Here is a 19,307-nt window from a genome sequence, read left to right as displayed (position 1 = left end):
GAAAAATAAATGTTTCCTCTTTTTTTTCAACTTCACTTTTTATTTTATTTTAAAAACTAAATAAATCAACTTATACTTGCATTTATTTACTTACTTTGGAAAATGAAAACGTTACAAGTCAAATAAGAAGACAACATAGAGGACGGACAAAAAAAACAACAAAGTAGTTGAACAAAGAAACAACAAAAGTAGTTGAAACAGAACCAAAAGACACAATTTTTGGGGAGAAATTAACAAATAAAATCCAGCAGAACAAGTTTTCATAAGCCAAGGTTCATGTAGAATTTGCATAAAGCTCTATGACAAATAAAATTGACGTAATTTATAGAATTTAACCAAAAGGGGGGTTGTTTTTGAGTTGGCTTTCCTTGTGCTATCCAATGAAATCACCAAAACATTTCCTCCTGACAAAACCCGAGGTGCCCCTGACCAATCAACAGTAACATTTTTCCAAGAAGGCGGGTCTTATTTGATGTCTCGCTGCTTTGTCCAATCATATGGCAGCTTGGAAAGATCTAGCCAATGAAATGCGGCTAAAGACAAACTAGTTTGTTCCCATTAGCCAATGGTGACTCACCTCAAAATGACGCATCATCCCATCAGCTGTTTTTGTTTTGTTGTATTAACGTTCTTAATAACACATTAATATCACATTTGAAACTAGCGGACAACAGATTAGCTATCCCGGTAGAGCAGTTGGCGGTTTTTAAAACCCGTTCGGGATATTACTGTCGGCGGGTGATGCGTGCTGTCCGGGGGAAGCTGGCAGGACAAGATTCGGGTCCATAAACTAAGAGTGCGACTAGTGCGAGCGTGGCGCTTGATCGGGAAGCAGAGAAGGGGAAGCGGACTCCAGTGTTGATCGTCCCCAAGCCCACGGCCTCCGACCTCGGAAAGGCCGGGGTCCGCCGCGAACTGGGCGGCTGAGATGGAGTCCCAGGACGCGCCGGAGAGCCCCGGACTACACCGAGGCTTCATCTGTGCCTCGTTCAACCAAGACACCACGTAAGCGACCTGCGGCCCAGAATCTGGGGTCCTTGGTCGGTGCACCTGGGTTTTGCAGTTCATTTCACAGAAACCTTTCTTACTCAGCTCGACAGAAGATGCCCGGTGGGACTAGCGAACAACTCAAACAGTTAAACTCCCAGAAGAGCTGGAAAGGAGGCCACCGTGTTAATCTGCAGGCCCTGTTGCACACCAAAGTGCTGTTTGGCAACACAACTAAACTTGTTGCTGCTGTGTTATTAAGCATATGTGTGTGGAAACACACCCCAGACGCTTAATAGAACCTGTTAATAATTAAAATGTGAATTATATATATATTTTAAAAAAACACTCTTTCAGACTTAATTTTATTTGGGGGAAATATAAGATCTGCCCCTTAAAATAGTTCAAAAATAGTGGTAAAATTGTCACCTTTCATAAAAACCTGACCTGGGATTTGACTTAAACACAAAACAGGTGGTCAAACCGTCCTTCTTATCTCTGTGACATTCTGTATTTGTCATCTCCAGTCAGGATAACACAAATGAGGCCTTTTTCATGGAGCCCTTTGTTAAAGCCATCCCAAACAAAAAACAGAAACTTTAAGACATGCCATGTTTCTCTAATAAAGAAATAAAATTGCTGTGAATATATCAGAAAAAGACTAACTCAAGCAGTTGTTTTGTTAGTACATAATACTTTGTCAAAAATATAAACGAAATTTTCTAAAAACAGTTGCTGAGTTCACTTTTCTGTAGAAAAAACCCCTCATAATGATCAGTTTGTGGGTCATGGAGTTCGGCTAAGAATCCGTTTGACTGATAAGATCTTCTGTGTTTGTGTATGTTCTTTTAGTTCCTTGTCTGTGGGCACCAAAACTGGTTACCGGCTCTTTTCTGTCACAGCGGTGGACAAACTGGAATGCATCCACGAGGGAGGTATAAGGAAAACTGCTCTGCACTGCACTAAATGACTCTCTGAATTAAAATTTGTGTTTTTGCTTGTTTAAGTAATTCAGTTTACACATAGCAAGTGTTTTGTGACCCTACGTGTGTGTCACACCTCAAATATTATCTAAACTGTGGTTAGATGATTCAGAAGTGCCGCTGAATATGTTTCCTGCAGCGTTTATATTCCAGACAAATGATTTAAAGTAATTCAAATAATACTTTTAGGACCCACTCCAATGAAAATGGTGTTTTTGACTCGTTCTTGTTGCATTTTTCTCACGACAGAGGACATATACGAAGAAATGTCAACTTAAAATTGCATTTCTGAATATTTCTTTATTCAAATCCTTGTGAATCAGGAGCAAAGAAAAAATGCTGTTCTACAATCGGCGGGGCTCCCTGCTCTGCTCCATTCCGATACATCCACTTCCAGACAAATAGATCCATCTTTGTTTTCCTCGACCGTTCTGGCATCTGGCTCTAAACTGTACACCTGGATAGCTCCGATGTTGCTCGCCCTTTTTGTTGCATTGGTAATGTTAGTTTGGGGGTGTGAGGGGCTGTGAGCTAGCGGGAGAGCGTGTAAACAAAGGGATCACGGGAAGTGAGGCAAAGCGCAACAGTCCCACCCACAACTCAGTTCAATTTCTAAAGAACTCCTGCTGCTCTGCAGAAACAACACCCCACAGGCATTGTTAATGTGGGCTAAAAACTATCAGGTGCAGCTCAGGCAGACACAATGGTGGAGTCAGGGAGTGGCAGATTCAGAGTTTTTAATATAAGTTCAGGAGGCCATCCAAAAAGAGGAATAAATCAGGAACTAAAGCTCTAGAACTCTGGAGAGACGGCTGGATTACGCGCAGTGAAAGAAAGACAATCTGGCACTGGCTTGAGAAGAAGCACTGCTTATATAGGGAAGACAATGAGGCACAGGTGGAGCACATTAGGGAGGAAACAGATCACACAGCAGGAACTGGAAATGAAGACAGAGAAAAGGCAGGACTTCAAAATAAAACAGGAAGTGACAGCCAGAGGGCTAACTAGTCCTGACAAAAATGGCATAATTTTAATTAAATGACCATCGGGAATGCCTGGAAAATAGATCAATAGATGATCACAGGGGGGCTTTAAATTAGTTGCATAAAGTAAAAATGCCCTAAGTGACTTGTGTGTTTTTTCTCAAGCGGAATGTCCGGACATCTACATTGTGGAGCGGCTGTTCTCCAGCAGCTTGGTGGTGGTGGTCAGTCTGTCCATGCCCAGGAGAATGAATGTTTACCACTTCAAGAAGGGCACAGAGATCTGTAACTACAGCTACTCCAACAACATCCTCTCTGTCAGGCTCAACAGACAGGTGAGAGCAGAGAAGTTTTTTTTTTTTCCTGTTTCTTCTTTGGACTTGCTGTTGAACTCTGTCCCCCGTTGTTTACCGTGCCAGCGGCTTGTGGTATGCCTGGAAGAGTCCATCTACATCCATAACATCAGAGACATGAAACTGCTCAAGACCCTCCTCAACACCCCCGTCAACCCATCAGGTACAGTCAAACTGCAGAGATGCATGTAAAGAATTGTTGTTGTTTGTTTGTTCAATTAAAGATTAAATAAATGCCCTAAAATATATTAAAGAAATTTCTCTGGATCGTTTAAATTAGAATGTTTTAGCTACTTTTCTAATAAAGGGCCGGGTAGAGGATGAAGTGTCACCCAGCTCTTTGACTGTTAGGCTACATTCAACACCAGGCATGTGTGTTCATGAACGCGCTTGAATGTAGGTTTTTGAATGGTGTCGTATAAGTAAAAGAAGCCTACCCCTCCCTCACTACCAAATCTGAGGCCCCAATTGGTCAAGTAAAGGTTAATGGCCAACGTAGTGTGCATTATTCAGAAATTAACCCACGGCATGGAAGCCTGAACCATCCGACACAAAGTGGAGGGCATTAACCCTGCTTATACCATGGTCACTTCCAAAAGAAATAAAAATTCAACCAGTTTTTAGTACCTTATACCTGTTATTTTTTTCGGTTTGTGTCTGTGTTTTCGGTAACGTGACAACGCGCCGCTCCGACCTCTGATCTCGACTGAAGGAAAGCGATATATATGCTGGTCGTCACAATGGCTTCAATAAAGCATCAGTTCAGAAAGAAAGTTCACCTCTTACCGCTTGTTTTTGTCCAGATTATAAAGCAAAAGTTTGTTTTAAAGAAACCAGTGAAGTGATATAGAACATTTAAGTTATGTGACCGGAACTTCTTTTTTAGGCGTGCATTATCACTGTGCATTATCACTTTTTAATACACACCCAGCAGCCAATCAGAATTGAGAATTCACCTTGACCATGGTATAGCCGGGTTTGACTATCAGTCCCCCTTCATGGGCCGAGCATTTTGTACATATAGCACAAAAACCGACTTGAAAACGTGTGCGGCGACTCTTGTGCACGAAAGTTTTACACGCAGAAGCCAAAAAACGCCCATACATGTGCGTTGACATAGACTTTTTATTGGAAGTGGTTACTGGAACAAATGTTTCTGAGCCCAGTGTGAACTTTGCATAGTTTTTAGCTTATATTTTAATGCAACTTTGCGATTAATTTAAGACCTAAATCATATATAAATTATGTAGAATACAAACATTTACAATATTAAACTAAAAGACAATAAAAGTAGTGCAAATCCACTGGTGCAGGAAGGAATTCATAAGACAAAAATTCACTCTGGTGAACAGAATTTCTCTTAACATGTTTAGGTTCACAATTGGAAAACAATATATGTAATCCTAAGAAACATTCTTTGAAGAATATTAAATACATTACACAAGTCTAATTATAACACTGAATTGAGAAGAAAGTGTTCTCACTACTCTGTTGTAGGCTTGTGTGCACTTTCTGTCAACCAGAGTAACTCCTACCTGGCGTACCCCGGCAGTGCCACCATGGGAGAGATAACCATCTACGATGCCAACAACCTGGTGAGGCTGTCATGTGTCAGCAGCACACGGATTTTCATGGGAAAGGGGGAGTCTAAGGACAGCAGAAAACATTTGTTTTCCTCTTTAGAGCACAGTGACTCTGATCCAGGCTCACGACAGCCCTCTGGCAGCCCTCACATTCAACGCCTCTGGCTCTAAACTAGCCAGCGCATCAGAGAAGGTGAAGATGTGGCGTGTGAACATGAACCTCTCTCTGACTTTTGCGAAGCTTCTGGTATTCAAATGAGTCTGGTTATCTCCCCCTCCTTACCTCCTCCTCCTCCTCAGGGCACTGTAATCAGAGTCTTCAGCATTCCTGAAGGTCAGAAGCTGTTTGAATTTCGACGAGGGATGAAGAGGTCGGTGCTCAAGTGTCCTTTAAATTCAACTGCATGACAAAAAAAAAATGAAGTTTGTTTTGCTTCAAACTCACTCATTGTTCTTTTTGTCCATTTCATGTGTGTTACAGATATGTTAGCATCAGCTCGCTGTCCTTCAGTGCAGACGCTCAGTTCCTGTGTGCGTCCAGCAACACGGAGACCGTCCACATATTCAAGCTAGAGCAGCACAGCCCCAGGTAAGAGCAGCAAAGCTGTCTCACCTGTTCCGAAGCCAACAGGGCAAATGCTCGTGTGTCAGGTGACCCACCAATTAACCCCCATGTAGTTTGCGCCAAACACTTTTACGGGTTGATTTTTTTTTTTTTTTTTTATTTCTTTATAATTAAAGACCCACTACAATCATCTTTGGATGATCGATGAGATAAATAAAGAGAAATAAGATCGACATGTTAACAAAAATACACAAAATATACAAAAAGGTGGAAAACATGACCTTTAAGCCAGTATTTTAGAGAAATGTTTGGGTTTAATGTAAGTAAAGATTTTTGAGACAGAAATGTTGAAAGGATCCATTTTTATGAAGTCTCAAATAACAATTCACCATTTTTAATCATTTTGTGTTTAAGTCAAGACGAAGAATCTCCAACATGGTCAGCATACGTTGGCAAAATGTTCACCGCGGCCAGCACCTACCTGCCCACCCACGTGTCGGACATGATGCACCAGGACCGAGCGTTTGCCACTGTACGTCTCAACATGTTTGGCTTGAAGAACATTTGTGCTCTTGCTACGTAAGGAAACAGAGAAGAATTTATCGCTCATTTAAAAGGGAATTCATGTGGAGATTTATTCCCGTTGGGTGTTTTTTGTTCACAGAATTCAGAAACTTCCCAGACTGCTGGCGGCGTCCTCAGACGGGTTTCTTTACATCTATAACGTGGATCCCCAGGATGGAGGCGAGTGTGTCCTCGTTCAGAAACACAGGTATGTTTTAGAGGCGGGGTTAGCTCAGGTGTTGGGTTCTCAGTTGTTAAGACTCTTCCTTCTTTCAATTTGCAGACTCTTTGAAACCAGCGGGGAGCAAGATGAACCAGAGGAAGAAGAGAGCCCAGAGGATGTCTGTCCACAGCCAGCCAGTCAGTCTTACGCCGCCACTGTGGCGCTCCCATCGACCCCGCCATCATCCACCACTCTCATAGGTAATCAGAACTGCAACAACGTACAGGCCGTTTAATTGGCCTGCTTTACTGTAACATATTTAACACATTGGAACCAACAGAGCAACTGTGAGATCAGCGAACTGTTTGAATATTCTGTGATTGGGATTTTATTTAATTAAAGAGTAAATATGGCAAATATTTACAGTTTTTTTGGACAAAAGCAATTTTTATTTTGATAAATGAGGTTGAAGATGAATGTCGATCAGACGGCTGCAGTGTGGAGCGGAGGACCGCTGAGCTCTTGGCTATCAGAAATCCAATAACCAGGGAATCAATTCTTATTTTATTTTGGAATGGGGACGGACAGGATTTTTCTAAAAGAACAAGCACCAGCGCTGTGTAAAACTTGTGGAAACTGCGCGGTTCACTGCGAGAGTCCCGCCTGCCGCCGTTAAAAGAGACGAGCAGTTCGAGTAGTCACACCTCCAACCGTGGAGCAGATTCCAGCCGAGCACAACACCTGATGTCCAGCTGGATCAAACTCTACTCCAAAAGACCTTTTTCTTTTATTCTTTTCCTCTGAGACAATAAGGAAAATTTGAGAAAAAAACAATTAAAAAAGCAGCAAAAAACTGAATTCCAAGAAAAATGTCAAATGAAGCAGTGCACCCAGAAGACTAAATCAAACTTTGTGGGCTTCCTGAAAAGTAAACCCACACAGGCAGACTGAAGTGAAGACAATGCCCTTATGACAACATAAGGAAGGCCACATCGCAGAGCTGTGAGGCCTATGATGAGCCTCTAGGAACAGAAACCTTTTGTGTGTGTGGTACAAAGAAATCGGTGAATTTTGCCTGTAGTTTTTCTTTCATTTTCATTCAAAAACATGTAAATTAGTTTGTCCAAACTTTTTTTTTTTTTTTTAATGAAATTACACCTAAAACCTTCATTCTATATAGTAAATACGATTCGTTGACCATTTTTTGGGCTTCCACAGCAAAATGAATCACCCTTTTCCTGCCAGAATTTTCTGTTTTTGTCTGCATTTAGTTCGAGTGCGTGAATACAACTGGGAAAAATTACAAAATAAAGATAGCGCCACATACGTGAGGTTGTGCTGATTAAAACAATACCAGCTATGTTTTTTTCTGTATAAATATACTTTTACATTTGACATAAACTCAAACTAAAGCTTTAACAGAAAAAACGACTAAACAGGCTACTTTGTTGTTCCAATAAAATTGATTTATCTAAATTTTAAAAAAGGCCATATTAGTGTCCGAACTAGGATATTATCATCGTTTGTAATCAAAATTTACTTTAAAAGGATGGTATTTTAATTTTATATAAATGTGACTATTTTAAAGTGTTATAAGCCGATCCAAGTATCTATTTTAAATAATGACGACTGTTTGTAAAGGCAGAGCAACGTTAAAAAATATCATGGTGGTCCAAGTAATCTACAGTTGGTTTTAGTCACTGTTCAAATGAATTGATTTTACTGAAACTGGGAAAATCTTTTTTTTTTCTTTTTTCTTTCAGGCTATTCTGAAGACGGTGGAGCCCAGAAGGGAGAAGTTATCCCAGAGCACGAACTGGCTGAAAGCCCCATTTGTCTGGATGACGAAAATGAGTTTCCTCCAGTTAGTAGTAACTAACCAAACCTTCCCAGCGTCTCGTGAGCTTCTCCCAACCCCGCTTTAATATCAAACGTGTTATTTATTTTGAGCGGGGAAGACGCGTTCTCAACGTGTTGACGCGCTGTGGCACTATTTTTGCTTTTTCGGGTCAAAATCTTAGAAATTTCCCGCTGTGTCTGTGTTTTCCGTTCACCCCTCTCACCAGGAGACCTCATGAGAAGTGTTCACAGCAGACAGTTCAAATAGAAATGTGCTTTGTAAAAGCATTAACATCAGTGTTAGGTAGATATTTCTGAAAATGATTGCTTAAAGCAAGAAACCTTTACAGCACGTAACATAACTGAAAGAGGCGAGAAGATACCGCTGTGGGTGGAAGGCTGAGTCTTCATGGGTTTAATTTTTTTGAATGAGCAGAAAGTCTGGATTAAATTTAGTAATCTTAGTCTCTATTCCTACTTCATGACCTGATTCAGGGGTCTGCAACATCAGGCTAATGCTTATTAAAAAAAAATAGATTACTTAGCTATTTCACACAGGATGTATTTTATTTTGAAAGGAACTTGGATTGTGCTGCTGTAAAATAAATTCAAATGGTTATAAATACATAGAGCACATTTTAACACAGTTATAATTCAATTATTTTAAATATTTAACAGCTAAATTTTATGAATGAGAGGCTTAGTGGCCACAAAAATATAAAAAACTGTAATTTAGTTTGGTCCAGAACCTGGCCCAAATGGCTTTTTCTAGTGTTAAAAGGTTGCAGACCCCTGACTTTATTTAACCCAAAGGTTAAATAACTCCATTAAAGATTTTCCAGATTTTTTTTATTAAAGAAGATGATCCTACATTGGATGTAGATCTTTGCACATTTCCTCATATGCAGTAACTGTAACTCGGGGTTACTGCTGATTGTGTGTCCATCCAGCATATTAGTTTCCAAAGATTCTTCCCGATTTCTCTCAGGATGACTTTAATTTGAGGATATTTCCCATTTTCCCTCGGGACCTGCTCACTTGAGACACTTTTAATTAGCGTATTTGGGTTGAGAAAGATGTTTAAAAGGTTTGAGTGAAAGATTTCCGTTTTGTAAGATTTTAAGTCCACTGAAGAAAAGCATTTTTAATTGCGCAAACCTTCAATTCAAATCTAAATAGGGTTTTGACGTCATCTGTCAACCAAACAAATTCTCCTTCCTTCCAGTGGATATAGTTTTGACAACATTTCTGATTATTTCAAACACAAACTCCAGCAATCCGTTACTTTTACCTGATTTAGGTATTTAAAGAAGGTAATAGCTGTTCATGAAGATTTGAGATGACGTTTATAGCATAATCACACTATTTCATTTTATATCTCATACTAAGTGCCGTAGGTGAGAAAATACATCTAAAAAAGGCCCATTGTCTGCACAGATAAAGCTCATCGTGCACACAAACATCCCAGTCTAAGGTCACCTGATATTTGCAGACCATGCTCAGTAAATTGTGGCTGTTGCAAAAAGTTTGAGAAGATTCCCATTTTTTATTTTCGTTTGGGTGTGTCATGTTGGATAAATCTGGTCAGTCTGGGTTTACCTGGTGGTTGCACAGGATGCTTACTAACTTTAGTTCACTCACAGTTTAGGGAGATTTTGTTCAAACAGTGAAGAAAACCGGCACATTTGTTTCAGAGCCAGTTTAGAATTCACGAAAAATATTTCCCAAAAAACTATGAAGATGGTGCCATAAATCAGGGCTGCTCATTCCTGGTCCTGGAGATCTACCACCCTGCCTGTTTTCCAGCTCTCCCTGCACTGCTTGCTGCTGATGACCCGGACCAGGTGTGTTCATTCAATCAGAATGTGGAGTCATCTGATGGAGCTAATCAGCAGCTAGCAGGACTTGGAGATCTGGAAAACAGTCAGGGTGGTAGATCTCCAGGACCAGGAATGAGCAGCCCTGCCATAAATCATTTCCACAAATCCAGAATTCTGATCTGAACACAGAGTGACGTGTCTGACCCAAAATTTAGAAAAATAAATCTATCTAACCTCAGAGCTAAACTTTCATAAACTCACAGGTTTCAAGTATTGAATAATTACAAGTTTCTTTATTTTATATTTTACTTTTTGAACTTCACATTCTGATGATGCTCATTTCTACAAACTGGAGTAAAAAAAAAGTGAAGGTTTTATAAACTTTACAGCCTATAAATGCCTGTAAATCACCTCGGTAACAGCTATAAGATCAAGTTCATAGGTCATCATATAAAAAAGAAGGATATTTAGCAACAAAAAAAGTGAGATATAGTCAAATTTGAAGCAAAATTAGAGGTTTCAGTCTCTGAGGAAAAGAACATCCAGAAGCTTTTAGACCTATGAGTAGGGTGGGGATGGAAGACGTGTCATACCTCATAAAGGTCGAATAAAAATGCATAAAGCATCATTCAAATTGTGACACATTTCGACGTTCTGAAGCAGCTATGATGCTAACTCTTGTAGCAGCAGATGTGAAAACGGAAGTCGCAAAGGTAACTTGATGTGTCTGGAAGAGCAGCAAATGGCAAAGTTACAGGTCCTTCCATTTCAGTAATACTTTGAGGACTTTTTTATATTTACCGAATGAATATTGAAAATATAAATCATAGTTATTTTTACGTTTGACGTATCAAATATTCCCGTCAAAACAAGTATTACACATCCACACATACTTACTGCATATAAGTAATTTATATCGAGGGTTTGTATTGTATGTATATAACATTTCTATAATGTACTTGTGTAGTACAAAAACTAGATAACAATGTGACTTGCCAAAAGATAGCAATGATAGTACACCTTTGAGCTGTGTTTATCCATTCAGTACAGAACTTTTAAAGCAGATACCCAATAAAATGTCATGAAACTTTTGCAAGGAGTGTTTTTTCTTTATTATATTCAGAATGTTTTTAAAAAGAAAGTAATTTTTGCTAAGTCTTATCAAACTGAGGCAAAAATCTCTCCTTTTTGGTTTCTTTCCTACTACTATTTTTCATTTATGATGTAATAAAAAATGATCTGCATTGTTGCACGCATTAAAAATCAAATTATTGATCTACAAGAGACAAATTCTGTTCCAAAATTGACCAAAGTTCAACTGCTGTTTGCACATCTGCTGGATAAGACATTGAACCTCAAAATAAAAAAGTAAAATGCAGCAAACATCCAGCACATCTCTTTTGGATCTTTGCTGCAGTGTTCATCCAAAAGAGATCTCCTGCAAACATCCAAAGGAGAGATCTGCTGGACAACATTGTGTTCAGATATTTGCACCAGTGTTTGTGTCTTCTCCGCCTCAGTCCAGGGTGTTGCACCGGCAAACAGCCTGCCTTCGATCGCAGCACGGTGCTGCTGATTCCTCCTTCCTGTAGTCCGCTGTGGACACTGACTTGTCAGTGGCGATGTCCCACAACAGCTCCTCCCTCCTGCGAGCGATCCTCTGTGCCACCGCCAGGTATTCGGGTGTCTGGACCTGCAGGGGTGTTTCCTCCGCCGTGTCACGCTCCAAATCAAATATCAGCGGCGGATCATGGAGCTGCGGGCGTCCTGTTGTCCCACCACAAGCCTCTGCTCCACCTGACAGGACATTCACTTCACATTTATCAATGTATGATTGCAACCTGTTAATATTAACTGAGCATGATGTTTTTAGGAGCATCCCTGCAAACTACCACCACCGTGATAAAATTCTTAACTCTAATGGTGACAGGGCACAACACGTGTTAAACATTAGGCCTCTACAGGCTCAGGAGATGGTTTCTCTGTGATTGCAGTAACAACGCGAGCTCGTTTGGTGGCCTGCATTTGCACCTGTGATGTAGAAAGCTTTGTATTTTCCAGCTCGAACCGTCTGCAGGTCCCCAAACTGTCCTGCAGCACCACTGTTGGGATGAAAGAGAAACTGCAAAAAGAATAAAAAAAAAAAAAAAAACATCTAATTCCAGTCAGACTTTATATTAGAAATGATGTTTGTACCTCATGACCCATGTGTTCCTGATGTAGGAGGACGTTGGTGGCGTCCATACCATCGTAGCGTCTGTCTGCTGGGGGGTTTATTCCTGCCAAGGAAAGAAGAGTCGGGAATATGTCCATGCCACTGTTGTAGGAGAAGAAAGATCAAAGCAACTTATCATTTATTTTACTGTAGTAGAAAAAAAAACATAATTTTAATGTTAAAGGTTTTTTTTCTTTACATAAGATACAAGATGATATGTGGTTCAACGATAAGACCAAAAAAAGGAAAAATACGTTTTCAACTGAGTATTTCTTGATTTTTTACTTTTTAAATTTCTTCTGCTTTGTTGAATTCATTTAAATATAAATAAGACTAAAAAAAACATATTTACGACACTCAGCATCACTCTGAGTTTTGGTACAGTGACTAATAAAGTCCTAGTAAGCAAAATAAGCAAAACACATTTTTGCTTCATGCTCATTTAAACTTTAACCCTTGTGCTATCCTAGGCACTTTAACATTGGGAGATGGGTCATCTGGACCCACTAGACAGTGCTCTGAACCTTTTTTCTTCATGATTTGTGATCTTCACTGGTGTCCATGGATTACATGAAATCTTTCCACCTTTGTCCACCTTTGTCATGGTAGGAAGTACACGTCAATGCAAGGGGGGGTGGGGTCATCTAAGATAGCACAAGGGTTAAGGGGGGGGAAAACTTGTTATTCCTCCTCGACTCAGGAGCTGTTTTTGTTCAACTGCAATACATATTTTAAATATTGCTTAAAAAAACTTTACATTCAAAACTGCAGCTATGGGATTTTTTTAAACTGGCTGCATTTTGGTCTTGAGTTTTTTTTAATTGTATTTATTATTGTTGATTAATTGATATTATTGATTTTATAAACAGATGCACCTTTTAATTTTCTCATATCAATCTATCTACAGGTATCTATCTATCTGTCTGCTTGCCTGCCTGTCTGTCTATCTTTATATCTGTCTGTCTGTCCATCCATCGCATGCATCTAGGAATTGGGCTAAGTGACTGTGACATCTCTCATCAGAAATGGTTTTCCGTCAGTTCCACCCTACGTAAGTTTAGTCGCCATTTTTTCTCGATATGGATGCTGCCATTTCAGCACTAAGCAGTGATTGGTCAGAGTCATTGTTTCTATGGCAACCACTCTCGCCAATCAGCAATGAGCTTCCTAGAAATCCACACCCCAATCAAACATTTTAACCCTTGTGCTATCCTATGACCCCACCCCCCTTGCATTGACGTGTTCTCCGTACCATGACAAAGGTGGATAAAGGTGGAAAGATATCATGTAATCCATGGACACCAGTGAAGATCACAAATCATTGAAGAAAAAAGGTTCAGAGCACTGTCTAGTGGGTCTAGATGACCCAACTCCCAACGTTAAAGTGCCTAGGATAGCACAAGGGTTAATTGTTGGACGTGAGACCTCCTACTTTAATTGAGGCATCTGATTGATCAGTTTAGTTTGAAAAATGGACACTACAGAAAATTAGGGTTAGCAGAAACATGTTTAAAGGGATAGCAGATCAAAAATGGTTATTCTGACAAACTGAATACATAATAACTTGTCATTTCTCTTTAGAAGTCTGTGGGATTCTGTTGTTTTTTTTGAGCCAGCAGGTAGTTCCTGTTTAGAATTCCAAGGGGTTCACTCAGTGCAATTTTCATATACAGTCAATGGGTTCTATACAGTAGTCCCAAAGCATCTTGAGAATCTGAAGCTGTCTAAACAAGTGGGTAATGTGAGCGTGCCTCAGCAGGGCCGAGCTGCTTGTGTTTTCAGGGATCCTGCCGGGCCAGTACGCCACTGCAGGCACCCTGTGACCTCCCTCCCACGTGGTCTGCTTTGCAGAACCTCCACCTGATGCACAGAAGAAGTCACAAAAGTTTAATGCATCCAAAAACTCCCACCATCCCTCAGCTGGAGTATCAAACTCATTTGACCCGTACCTTTGTTGGTCTGCCATTTTCCTGTAAAAGACCCAACACTTCCTGCATACTGGCACTTCTGCTCCCACGGTCCGTTGTCACCTAAAGCGTACAGACATTGTTTTAACGAGACAGCAGATTCTGAAAGGAAACATCCCATCCAGGTGACTAACCAGTGAACCAGATGAGAGTGTTGTTCTTATCTGTGTCATCAGAGGCACTTCTTATTGTCCCAACCAGAGAGTCCATTTCTTTAAGGCTGGAAGTGTAAACTCCTTCGCTGGCAGCTCCTGCAGGAGGTGGAGGAGCCAGTGGGACATGCATGTGAGCCAGTGCCATGTAGAGGAGATACGGCTGTCCTCGTGCACTGAAAATGTACAACGCTGTTTTAGAAGCTGCAAGACAAACCTTTTTTTTCCGTAAAAGTCCCTGTTTTATTCAGTCGTTCTATTCTGAAGAGTCCGATATCTACCTAGAGGTTTATAACCACAGGAACTGAATGTTCCGGACTAAGCATGCACCCTGATCTCTCTAAACACAGCAAACACGGCTAAGCAGGTGAAGAACAACACTGGTTTAAGGAGTCTCTGCAGGAGGAAAGACACTCCTCGAAAGCTTAACCTTCAGAGAACAGACTCCACCTCATGTGAGGCCAAACAATCTCTGGTTTCTGCTTGGTTCCTAAAACAAAATTTAACCTCTGGTATGACGGAATCTTTAGTAGCATTTAGAGAAATCAAATCAAATCAAATCAAACTTTATTTATAAAATAGCGTTTATCATGCATTTTGTGCAGCTCGAAGCGCTTTAACACTTAAAACAAAAAACACAACTTTAGAGTAAAAACCCAACCCACCCTTCACCCTTCCCACTCCCCTCCATTAAAACACATTAAAACACATGACCCACGACAATGAATATTGACTATGCAAGTTTAAAAAATAAATAAATAAGCAAACAAACAAACAAGTATGGCTTGGCTCTGCTGTGAGGAAACGGTATTTGGGAAAGTCTGGACGTTGTTGGTTTAACGCATCCGCAGTAAAAATTCAGTGGAGGTAGAATGCATCCAATAATAGTTGCCTGTCCACGACACACAGGCCCAAAACCTTATCGAAATTCTAGAAATGTCAAAAAAACAAAATTTTTTAATTATGCTGTTTCCATTAAATGATAATTAGGTGAATAGGCACAAACTAACCTACACGATAAGTCATTCAAAAACATGGATGTGAACAATACTTTGATTTACAGCAGATCCATTGAAAATTTCTGCCACGGCACAAGCGCTCATCATCATCTATCAAAGGAGACGTTCTTATTCAGGCCATGGAGCATCGAGCTCCTTACACGTGAAAGCGGCTACGGATGAAGCGATTTTGGAAAATGGTGGTTGGTGACTTTACAAAGGAGCTGTGGATCCGACTATTCCGAATACTTAACTTCTGATGAGCGGTGTGATGCTGTGGGACCTCTTTTGGCGCCCGCTGTGCAGCGCCCAAGACAGCCGGTTCCTACCAAGAAGTGCACTGCCATCCTGTTGTTGGTCGCGTAACCCATGTAATTCTAAATAGGTGTTTCCATTGCAGTTTTGCGAAATATGTCAATTTCGATCAACCGTAAGAACCACCTCCTTCAAGGGCAAAAACTTTATTTTGATAAATGTGAGTGAGGCGACTTCAAAACCAAACAGTCGCTGATGCTGGGTACGGGCATTGAGAGACGCGCTCAAAACACCATGAAGCATAACGAAGTTTGTATTTTGAAGTTTTAATAATGAAAAAAGAAGGTAATTAAATCCACTTATTATATTGTGATCAAAAAAGAAAAGAAAAAAAGACTCAAGAAAAAGCACAAAAGCGAAAAAAGCGTCAACAAAAAATACGTGGACGTTCCAGCTGGAAAACAGCATGGGTCACCCAAGCTTTCGCTGAAATCCAGCCTGCTGCAGAGCGTGAACCCACCATGGCTGCAGGAGGCCAGCTGTTTGCAGCTGCTAGCCACATGGGCTCATGCCCCAACCTCAAACACACAAATGCTCACCAGGACATTCTGTCCAACACAGCCTACTGTTACACTCCAAACTGGAGTTCCTGTGTTCAGCTCAGCTGCACGGATCGACTGTGGAACGACTTTGAAGCCCAAAGATTTAGCTAAAACATTTAGCTAAACCCTGACTGACGGAGTGCTGTGACTCACCTGCAAACCAGTGTTTGGAGTTACTCACTATGAAAATAATGGATAAAAACATCCTTTTTGTCATAATGAAGGAGCATAAGGCACTCCCACTGACTTTTTTATTGATACATGTTCAGCAACTTGTTTAACGACCTAATTTTGAAAAAGGTTTCAAGACCATGAGGCCAAAACAATTAAAAATTTGTCACAATTCAAATGTGTTCTTTGTCTCACATTCAGTCATTTTTAGATTGTTTAGATTCATTCGGACTTGTTTTATTGAGCCAAATTTCCTGTCAGGCTTTGCAGACACTTTAATATCTTTTTTCTTTTTCTCCAAGGTCTTTTTTCACTGTGCTAATACATGGGTCTCTCTTGTTGTTGGCAGATGTTTTGGTTTAATCCTTTAGAAGCACACAGGCCTTACATTCGAAACTTTAATTCTCCATATATTTTCTCGTTTTGCAATGTTAAATGTCCGTATTTTTACTTTATAGACTAAATTTTTGAAGATAAAAGAATGGTTCTACAACTAAACTTCCTTTGTTTTTCACTTGACCCAAAAATACTCTATTAGGAGTCATTATTGCATCATATTGCCTTCATTTTAGTGTTAAACACTTTACATTATATTTTACTTCTGCTGGTAGTATTACAGGTTTTTTTACAGGAATTATGGATAATGAAATTACGGAGCCCGTGTCCTGACATTGAAATATTAAAATATATCTTGTTCCCACAGATTAATATCTCGTTCGCACGAAATACTATTCCGTTCCCACAATATACTATTGCGTTCCCTCGAAATACTATTCCGTTCCCTCAAAATACTATTCCGTTCCCTCGAAATGATTAACTTGTGCGAACGCAATAATTAATCCGTTCGAACGCAATAATTATTCACGTCATAAGTCATTCACGCGGATATGCTCTCTGTACGCCGGCAAAAGCCGCTTTCAGCGGTAACTTCCGTGTCTCTGTGACCCACATTCGTTCAAAAAAGGAACATAAAAAACAAAAATGATCACTTTATTACTATCTCAATGAATATAAGAAAAATATCAAAAGATTTATGATAACTAGGCTGCTTTGTCTTACGATAGCTCCTGCTAGGCTACTACTAGCTCCGCCGCAGAGCTCTTTGATGTATGCCTGCATTTGAGCAATTGGCTGGTCGGTTGACAGACAGCTGATATTGTAGTTTAGCGTCCAAAAGGAATAATAATATTCAGGACTTAGTTAATCATTTCGAGGGAACGGAATAGTATTTTGAGGGAACGGAATAGTATTTCGTGCGAACGAGATAATAATCTGTGGGAACAAGATATATTTTAATATCTTAATGTCAGGACAAGGGCTCCGTATGAAATAGCACTCCATTGTCTTACTTAATAAATAATCTGCACTTGATCTATTAGGGAACGAATTAAAAGAATCAACTCAATAGAGGTGGGATTATATAAATTGGCTTCCACCCACTTCCTTCTAAGCATCAAATCAAACTATACTTGATTGTATTTGTCAATAATTATATCAGATACATCTAATGTGATGTGTGTGTGTACTTTTTGTTTCATTGCAAAATGTCTATTTATGATGAACAGTAATTATACTGTCAAAAAAAAGCATCATATATGAACATATATTCACTCGTGATTTTCTAATCAATATTACTTGATCACTGGAATGGATTTGATAAATCTGTGTTTCTATGAATTTTTTAGTGTAGTATTCAATTATTTTCTAATTCTTGAAGCAAACCAGTTAATCAAATCAAATCAAACAATTTCTGGGTCAGCAATTTTGTTAATTAAGAGGATAAAAAGTAATCTGTAATTTATTGAAATTTTTAAAATAACCCGCGCAACACTAATGCAACTAATACAAAATAATAAGATCTATGAGTTGGTTATGGGTTTGTGATTTTTGCATTATGTGAAGAACAAATTACATAAAAATGTGACCCAAGCTGCTTTATCAGACTAAAATGAAGGTCTTGCTTCATCCATTACCCTCTGTTTATATATCAAAACACAGTTCTCCTGTTATTTATCTCCTAACCCGTCCAAATGGGACTCTGATGTTTTTATTAAAAGACAGTCGGCATCTGGTGCTCCTCAGAAGGTACAACCCAACAAGGCTGTAAAAACACATTATCGTTCACTTTTAAAAACATGGACATTTTGTTCCACATGTAAATGCTGTGCTGTGCATTATACCTTGCATTGTGTATAATCTGGAGTGCAGCAGATTTGTATTGATCAGTGAGGCTCCACAGATCAAGAGGTTGCTCCACAATGCTGATGTTTTCAATCAGAGGAAGGGCCAGCTTGGAATAACACCCTCCATGCAGACTTCTACATTCAAGCAAAAGAACATAAGAAAAAAAAAAGGTTTACATTTTATACAAGTTTGTATTTAATGTTTGGCTTCCAAGGTTTCTGACGTTATGTAAAAAATGTGTGAAAAATCAGCTTTCTACGCTTTTTTTTTCTTAAACCTTTTTACGCACTTTCACTCTGGGTTTCAAACCACTAGACCCTCTTCAGGGGATTAGAAATAGATTTATTTTTACAAAGTTTGATATTTAGTGTAAAAATCCTTGATAAAATGTTGGTCAGGACAAAAGAAAATGTAACAAAGAGAACTTTTGAGGATTTTTACATGACCTTGAAAACGCAAGTTTAAAACTATTAAAAGAAATGGAAATAAAATCCTGTAAGCAACAAAAAATGTATAATTTAGGCAAAATCCTAAAATTGAATTCCGCCTTTAACCTTAAATATCTCTAAACTTACCAATCACATGAACTGTTTACAATGATGTAGAAATGACAAAAGCCCCCCTTCAGTGTAGGTTTCATTTAAAATGTTATATGAAGGTTTTTATCTTTTACATTTGTGATTCAAAACAAACATAACAAGAGATATGACTCATAATTGTGATTCCCCTTGGAAGAAATCCTTACGAGTGGAGCTTCGCCTGATTAACCCTTGTGCTATCCTATGACCCCCCCCTTACATTGACGTGTTCTCCCTACCATGACAAAGGTGGATAAAAGTGGAAAGATTTCATGTAATCCATGGACACCAGTGGAGATCACAAATCATTGAAGAAAAAAGGTTCAGAGCACTGTCTAGTGGGTC

General features: G+C 39.5%; 2 protein-coding genes across 4 annotated transcripts in view; one reads left to right on the top strand and one right to left on the bottom strand.

Moving 5' to 3' along the window:
- Positions 1-562: 562 nt before the first annotated feature.
- On the top strand, positions 563-10,931 carry wipi1 (WD repeat domain, phosphoinositide interacting 1). Its single transcript, XM_004080224.4, has 12 exons — positions 563-1,005; positions 1,840-1,922; positions 3,119-3,288; positions 3,373-3,469; positions 4,804-4,901; positions 4,990-5,082; positions 5,190-5,260; positions 5,371-5,478; positions 5,869-6,033; positions 6,119-6,226; positions 6,302-6,441; positions 7,945-10,931. The coding sequence occupies exons 1-12, from the start codon at positions 929-931 to the stop codon at positions 8,058-8,060; spliced, it is 1,326 nt and encodes a 441-aa protein (XP_004080272.1). The 5' UTR covers positions 563-928; the 3' UTR covers positions 8,061-10,931.
- The window catches only part of arsg (arylsulfatase G), a 16,653-nt gene continuing 7,459 nt past the window's right edge, over positions 10,114-19,307 (bottom strand). For all 3 annotated transcript variants that reach the window (XM_011487905.3, XM_011487907.3, XM_020712113.2), the window contains exons 5-11: positions 18,381-18,518; positions 14,157-14,350; positions 14,005-14,085; positions 13,807-13,915; positions 12,037-12,157; positions 11,872-11,962; positions 10,114-11,637 (exon numbers count right to left, since the gene is read on the bottom strand). In XM_011487905.3, coding sequence (XP_011486207.1) covers positions 11,357-11,637; positions 11,872-11,962; positions 12,037-12,157; positions 13,807-13,915; positions 14,005-14,085; positions 14,157-14,350; positions 18,381-18,518 — 1,015 coding nt within the window. In that variant the 3' untranslated portion in view covers positions 10,114-11,356. The remainder of the gene's footprint in view (positions 11,638-11,871; positions 11,963-12,036; positions 12,158-13,806; positions 13,916-14,004; positions 14,086-14,156; positions 14,351-18,380; positions 18,519-19,307) is intronic.

This window comes from Oryzias latipes, chromosome 19 (genome assembly GCF_002234675.1).
Source record: "Oryzias latipes chromosome 19, ASM223467v1".
In the NCBI taxonomy this organism is placed as follows: Eukaryota; Metazoa; Chordata; class Actinopteri; order Beloniformes; family Adrianichthyidae; genus Oryzias; species Oryzias latipes.
Note: the sequence above shows the minus strand (reverse complement) of the source record. Positions and strands in the feature narration are given on the sequence as shown.

What these genes read in the sequence shown, in the direction of transcription:
- wipi1 (XM_004080224.4), top strand. Translation starts at nt 929, where the DNA reads ATGGAGTCCCAGGACGCGCCGGAGAGCCCCGGACTACACCGAGGCTTC. An exon ending in TCGTTCAACCAAGACACCAC is followed by an intron (nt 1,006 to 1,839) that starts GTAAGCGACCTG and finishes ATGTTCTTTTAG; the next exon opens with TTCCTTGTCTGTGGGCACCA. An exon ending in TAGCCAGCGCATCAGAGAAG is followed by an intron (nt 5,083 to 5,189) that starts GTGAAGATGTGG and finishes CCTCCTCCTCAG; the next exon opens with GGCACTGTAATCAGAGTCTT.